The 7,512-nt window shown below is 33.4% G+C and overlaps 1 protein-coding gene across 1 annotated transcript; it reads left to right on the top strand.

Annotated features, from left to right (window-relative positions):
• Nucleotides 1–2,286: 2,286 nt before the first annotated feature.
• LOC126712286 (gamma carbonic anhydrase 1, mitochondrial) lies at nt 2,287–7,050 on the top strand. The gene is made up of 5 exons (XM_050411553.1): nt 2,287–2,550; nt 3,932–4,075; nt 5,482–5,607; nt 5,709–5,860; nt 6,417–7,050. Exons 1-5 carry the CDS (start codon nt 2,436–2,438, stop codon nt 6,699–6,701), a joined length of 822 nt encoding a protein of 273 aa, XP_050267510.1. The 5' UTR covers nt 2,287–2,435; the 3' UTR covers nt 6,702–7,050.
• Nucleotides 7,051–7,512: the final 462 nt, after the last annotated feature.

Below are 7,512 nucleotides of genomic sequence, written 5' to 3'. Positions count from 1 at the left end.
AATTGAACGACATGGTTGTATGTCAAAGTGTTGTATTATGTATGTATAAGACGTCACATATATTTTTATAATGTAAATAATTAAAATAAAAATGTTTGATATTTAAGGGTAAGGTTATCTATCAGTCATCTTTTTCAGATCCTATAAAATGTGAGAACTTTGTGTATTAATAAGACCCTTTTTAAAAAACAAAAAATTTTATTTGCGGAATAATGTACAATGGTCTTCATTAGAGAAGGACCTTCAAAATATTATGGACTGCAAAGAAATTTCAAACATTATCATGTAGTGTCTACAAGTTCTTCGCTTTTATTTTTTTATTTTTTAATTTGGCACATATAAGCATAAAAGCAATTCCCAATTCACAGATTGGTGGTTGTCCAATTGCCACAGTTTTTCTTTTCTTTTTTTTTAACCAACAAAAAATATTCCCACTAATTCTCAAAAAAAAAAAAAAATCTTCCCACTTGCCCACAGTGAGCAGTCCTCCCTATTAGATGGTCGCTACAAGCATATGTAGCATGGTTACTTATATGCTATAGTGGACCTCTCCTTTATTTCCAAAAAAAAAATGCAGGTCTTAATATGCATGAATATATCCTTTCAAAAATATATATATATATATATATATATATATATATATATATATATATATATATTTATATGCATGTATATATATGTTTTCAATGTACAAATCTAAATAGTAAATACAATCGCTCACAACACCTAACGCAAGTTAGCAATCAACTTGTGTTATCTTGCAGGTTTTAGTTAACTTAACTGGTAAAGTCTATTGTTATTGAATGAGAGATTTGAGGTTCGATCAGCACTTACATCAAAACCAATTAGTGTCTTGATCTAATGATAAAAAACAATTCAAGAGCGGACGTTATAAGTTTAAACTCTATTTCAAATTTATATATATATATCAAGAGAGAGAAAGAGAGATGATTGGGTTCAAGTTACACCTGATGTAACTTTAAGTAATATTACACCACTCAATAACTTATTATTAAATTCATATTTTGAAAATTCAATAGTTGAATTACATATTCTATATATTCTTAACATGCATGCCAATTTTCATGCCAATCAGATGTAATTTACTATTCAATTCATAAACTCATCTTTTATGCATTATTTAAAACTACAAAAACTTGAATTTAAACAATTGATTAATGACATAGCTATTGACATTTGATCACCTTGAAATTATGTAAGAATGGAGAATATATAAAAATAATATAATCTAACGGTAAATTTGTCAAAATTCGCATCCAATTAAAAAATATTGGGTGGTATAACATTACTTAAAGTTACACCTAGATGTAACTTTAACCCAACTCATGTATATATATATATATATATAGACACACACTTGCTATCCCCAGGCATTTAAGAAATCCCATATCTGAATACTCTAGACTACATGATCATGAAAGAAATCATACACATACTCATTTCCAAGATATATACAAAATCTCTATTGAGCTGGAGGAAAATAAATTGGTGTATTCATCTTCTCACTCTAAAAGTACCAACGTTTCATGAATGCCAAAGAATACTACATCTCATATCTACTTGATATCCAAAAGCTAGAAGTGATCGCTTATGGTTTCTCAAAAAAAAAAGTGATCGTTTATGTGAGTGAGTAAACCTAAGCTTGACAACGTACCTTTACACTATGGCTCCTAGCCACATGGTGTGTGTACTATCGAATTGTTCACTAACATTGAACAATTGGGTTTAAATTTTCACTTTAATACAAGCTTAAGCAGGTAGAAATGTACTAGCAAATAAAAAGTTTATCGAACTAAATTATAATACCCTTAAATCACAAAGGGATAAATAATTTATCCAAAAAATGTAAAATTTATTAATTTGAATGAGTTCCTAATAATTTCATTTTAATCCAAAAATTAAGAATCGAATGTAGCAATTAAAAATTAAGTTATTCTAGGATTATAAACTTAGCCACACTATTTTTTATAACTATCTTACAGGGTAAATTATAACTAATTGTCAATAATTTTCACATAAACTTATTAATTTTTATCCATCACTCACACTCAGCTACGTAAAATAATTGTGGCAAAGTTGTGGCTAATTTTTGTTAAAAGTTTTTGACTAAAAAATTGTGATTGGGGGATAAATTTAAACTGTGTTGCTCGTAAAAAGATATCTAAAATACTGGAACGACAACGTTTTTCTTGTTGCGAATTACCTGGGGGACCATTTAAAAAATAAATAAAAAACCAAAATTGCCCTGCCTCCCAAGTCCTCTGGATATTCTACCCTACGAGTGTGCTGTGTGCTACAGTATCATTTCCTCTCTCCCCAATCACACACACACACACACAGAGCTGAAACCTTAACCTTATAAAGGCCCCAAAACCCAGTGAGTTCAACCTCTCAGTCACTGAAAAGGCCGAGACATGGGGACCCTGGGCAAAGCCATATACACCGTCGGATTCTGGATTCGCGAGACCGGCCAAGCCATTGATCGTCTCGGCTCTCGCCTCCAAGGCAACTACTACTTCCAAGAGCAACGTAATTCTTTTTTATTTTTTTATGCCCTAACTGCTTCCAAGATCTCCTCTCATTTCTTTCATTTTCATTATTTTCTCTCTCTTTAATTAGATCGCATTTCTCTCTCATAAATTTACTATTTCCCAGCTTAGATCACTGTGGGTTTGAGTTTTAGCTTTTGATTGGATTTGGCTGCTGTATAAATTGTGTTACATGGTAATATTTGAAATTTATGATCTTTCAATTAGGTGTGTGAGCTATATTGTGTGGTTCAAATCTTAAGGGAGTGATTTTTTTTTTTTTTTTTTTTTTTTAATAACCAAATTAACGCTTTGGATTCACTGTGTGTACGAATGTGCATTTATTTCACGCATATAAATACGGATTGATGTGATATTTGTAATTGGGGGTTTACATTTTCATAACAAGTTATGGAACTTTCGAAATTTCATTCAAATAATATGTAGAGACGAATTTCAAAGAGCTATCATTGTTTGAATTTCTTGGCATGTGCATGCCTTGGAAGTTGGAACAAATGATCTTAGATTGATTGATGCTTAGGCGCTAGGAAGCACATACACTTCATTTGGGGTGCCGTACCGGTGTTATGCCAGTGTCATACCCACCGTGTCTTACTATAATTTTTTAGAAATTGCTCATGTCACCGTGTCGTACCCGTATCCGTATCCATGCTTTCTAGCTTAGGCGTGACAGTGAGCTCTGGCTGAACTGGGACTTTGTCCCCCTATAAGTTCTAGGTGGAGGGTGAGGTCTTGGGTTCACAACCATTGGGTGCATGTGTAACTTACAATTAATAATAGAGAAAAAGATGATGCTAGGTGTGTTCGAATTAAGAGGAGCTGTGTTGAGAATACTTATGGATTTTTTTTTTTTTAAATTATTGAAGGAACTTAGAGATTTCAATGTCCTTGAAATCTGATTCCATCAAAATTCTGCAGTTAAGTGTGTTCATTTATTAAAAAAAAATTCCTTGAAATAGAATTGTCAATTAGGCTTTGATTTAAGTAGTGAAGGGGTGTGGTGGCTTAAGTCCTCAGTTCCAATCTAATCAACCTGGAGGAGGGTGAGGTCGTGGGTTCAAACCCCATTGGGTGTGTTTGTAACTTACCAATAATCAAAAAAAATTTAAATTAGTTGAAGCATGTTATTATAACACAGGTGATCACTTGTGTTCTTGTGTGCTTTAAAGTTGCATAGGGTGATTGCTGTTTTCATTTGCATTGCAGAGATTTGTGCACATGCGTTGTACCAGTTTGCTCTCCATTGATATTTTAATTTTACATGTTTTATGTCACAGCTTTGATGTGAGCTACATATTTGCTGTACTGGTTTTGCTTGCTTTCTACCATACAACAAATTATTGACTATAAATTTTCGGTAGTGTCTAGGCATCGAACTCTGATGAACATATTTGATAAAGCACCTGTGGTTGATAAGGATGCATTTGTGGCCCCAAGTGCCTCTGTCATTGGGGATGTTCAAGTGGGAAGAGGATCGTCTATTTGGTATGGATGTGTCTTGAGAGGTAAGACCCTTTATGCATGAATTTTGTTATGTCTGCAAAATCTTAAACTATGACTTTGACCTTTCATTCTTTTAATCTTTTATAATAATAAAAAAGATACATTTTTATGCTGTTTTATTTTATTTTATTTTTATTACTGAGATAATACATTTAAGTTTGATGACGCACTTTTCTGGAATCTCTCTCCCTTTTTTCTTTTTCTTTTTTTGGGCGGGGTGCTTCAATTTAATTGTATGAATGGAAGGATGACATGTTTCATTAACATAAAGCATCACGCAAGTATGAGGCACCTCACTATTGTTTAAATGATAGTGGAAATATTATGTGCATATAATTAGAGCTATTGTATATGAATAGATTGGGCTCGGTCTTGTTTATTTATATTTTACGAGTCAGCCCAACTTTAGACTCAACTGTTAAATGAGCCAAACTAAAATATGATAACATGTTCATCAACAAGGTTGTGGGTATGAGGCTTGATTGGAGTATATGTATGCATGTAAGATTAGATTGTGTTAGTTTTTAAATAAGTTTATAATAATAATTAAAAAAAAGTTGTACCCATTGCACAAGGCTCCTACTTTTGTGGAGTCTAGGAGAGGTCATATAATAAATTACTTTGTAATTTATTGATAAAATAATTTTATAAGGTATTGAATTATTTTGTGTAAGTTATTGATAATATAATTAGTCATTTTCCTAGTAAAAATTACATATAATTTTTCAAAATACAAGGTTGATGAATGTAATTTTATTAGTTCTTAAAAATCATTTTATCAAATTAACTCAGATAATATTATATTACTTATAATTTAGTTATTAATTATTAGCTTGGATTTGTTAAGGGGTAAAATTTTTTAGCTTAGTAATAAGTTTGAGCTTGGCTCATGTTCGAAATAAAATTAAATAAACCAATCCTGAACCTTTAATACTTGGTTCGGCTTGACTCAGATTGTTTATAGCACTATGCATATTGCCACCTAGTATGACAAAGTGTAACTTATTTTTGCTACTTAATTGTTCTGCAAACAATATTTTATTTTCGAGAAATATTACAACCTCATTGTGCCTATCTGGTTGGGCTTGGTTAGCTTTCAAATATGTACTATATGTTGTCCTAATGTTTTGTATGGTGAGTACATCCATTAGAATAAGTTGTGGACAAGTTCATAATCAGATTATCTACCTGTTCAGTATTAGATGGAATTATCTGGATGTTTTTAGTCTTATTGTAAAGTTATCTCTCCTTATCGACGTTGAGGGCTGTCCAAATCAGCAGCCTTCCTCCACTCCCCCAAACCCAATGGATTGGAAGATGCAAGTTTCTTCTTGAAGGCTCATTCTTTTAGCTGGATGTGACTGCAGTTATTTCTAAATTGATCCTGTGAAAATATTTTGTTGCATAGGTGATGTGAACAGCATCAGTGTTGGATCTGGAACTAACATACAAGATAACTCCCTTGTGCATGTGGCAAAGTCTAACCTAAGCGGGAAGGTCCTCCCTACTATTATTGGAGACAATGTTACTGTAGGTGAGTGGTATGCGGGCCATGATATGCATGATTTGAAAATTATTTAACTGGATTTTGTTTGCATTCTTTTCTGGGTTAACTTGGAAATTTGAACTGGGCAGGTCATAGTGCTGTTTTACATGGCTGTACCGTTGAGGGTGAGGCCTTTGTTGGCATGGGAGCAACACTCCTTGATGGTGTCTTTGTAGAGAAAAATGCTATGGTTGCTGCTGGAGCCCTTGTGAGACAGAATACAAGGATCCCTGCTGGCGAGGTATGTTTGCAGATACTCTATCCTGTGAGTCTATCAATTAATTTGAAAGGGAGTTTTTCTGTCCTATGCAAGCATACATGAAGTAACTGAGAAGGATTTAAAAATTTAATGCTGAAGTGTCAAAAATGGTCCCATTCTTGATCAATTGTAAAAGAATAAATAGGATGGTGAGTCCATGCTTAGACTGTTCAGAATGTAACAGCAACTAATCAGTAAATTTTTGAATGATGAGCAGGTATGGTATTTGTACTAGCAAGTGACTATGGAATAATAACCCAAATAATATTATAGTTTTAATATCTTTTGTTGCTCTCTCTCTCTCTCTCTCTCTCTCTCTCAGAGAGATGAGAGAGAGACTTCTGTCTTGTGCCTTCAGTCCCAAAATTCTTCCTTAAGGATTCCCTAGTTGGGATGTTGGATTTGATATATAATGTAAGGCCAATTTAGTCCATTCTGATGTGTGAACAGCTCTCAAATGTTAGATTAGGAACCGATGCTTAGCTTTGACAGATGATTAGTGAATGCTTATTTGATATATATAAAATACAAATCACAGGTATGGGGAGGCAATCCAGCAAAGTTCCTGAGAAAGCTCACTGATGAAGAGATAGCCTTCATTTCCCAGTCAGCCACCAATTATACAAACCTTGCACAGGTCCATGCAGCTGAGAATGCAAAGCCTTTTGATGAGATCGAGCTTGAGAAGCTTCTCCGCAAGAAGTTTGCTCGTCGGGATGAGGACTATGACTCTATGCTGGGTGTTGTTCGTGAAACTCCCCCTGAACTTATTCTCCCAGATAATATCCTACCAGATAAAGCACCAAAGCCTTCGCAAAATTGAGATTTTAGTAAGTTTTTCTTCAGTTCAGATATTGAAATTCAACATCAAGGAACATCTGTTGTTATGAGAAAATACCTGGAAAAGAGATTAATTTCTTTCCCAATAATACCAGACACATCTTAGGGTAGAATTATGGCTCTAGTCCTCCCGCAGATTTTTGGAATCTCTATTTTCTGTTTCTAGTGATACTGATGCCATAAGCAGCAAGTATGTTGATGCTTTGTTTTCCTTGTGTTTAAGGTACCTGTTTTTGAGTTGATTTATTGGATCTGTAGTTATAAATGTCCAATCATTCTAGAACATGATGTGAGAATATTTTCTCCTTGCAGTCAACATATTTTTGCCAGTACTCTTTTGATAGTAGTCATAATTTTCAATTACATGCAGCCTTAGCATTGGTTGTTACCCTGAGTAGTTTTCCAAGTGCGGGCTTGCAGACTCTAATTATAAGTAATGCTAGATTGTGTTTTGAAAGGCTAAATTATATACAGTTAAAGTAGAGAGTGGTTCAAACTTTGCCAATCATAATGACTGGTTAGGTTTTGGGGACTAATCTTTAGTTTGATTGTCTGAAAAGATGAATCCATATTCTGCTTAAGATGGAGAAGCAGCGAAGTGGGTTTACAGTAGGTCTTAGGTTTGAATTTTTAACTTACAAAAAAGAATAGTTTGAATAGATGAACATTAGATACTGTCAAATTGACTTATCAAAAAAAAAATGTCAAATTGGAAATGGGTTACGTATAGAACAATTGAGTAAAGGTGAGTAAACTATTCTAGGGATGACAAAAACATCTTTGGTGACAATTGT

The sequence above is a fragment of the Quercus robur genome, chromosome 2, assembly GCF_932294415.1.
Source record: "Quercus robur chromosome 2, dhQueRobu3.1, whole genome shotgun sequence".
In the NCBI taxonomy this organism is placed as follows: Eukaryota; Viridiplantae; Streptophyta; class Magnoliopsida; order Fagales; family Fagaceae; genus Quercus; species Quercus robur.
This window is presented reverse-complemented; position numbering and strand designations above follow the sequence as displayed.

Bases quoted from the DNA above. Each gene is read 5' to 3' on its own strand.
- LOC126712286 (XM_050411553.1), top strand. From the start codon at position 2,436: ATGGGGACCCTGGGCAAAGCCATATACACCGTCGGATTCTGGATTCGC. The intron at 4,076-5,481 runs GTAAGACCCTTT...TTTGTTGCATAG, and splicing joins GTATGGATGTGTCTTGAGAG to GTGATGTGAACAGCATCAGT. The intron at 5,608-5,708 runs GTGAGTGGTATG...TGAACTGGGCAG, and splicing joins TGGAGACAATGTTACTGTAG to GTCATAGTGCTGTTTTACAT.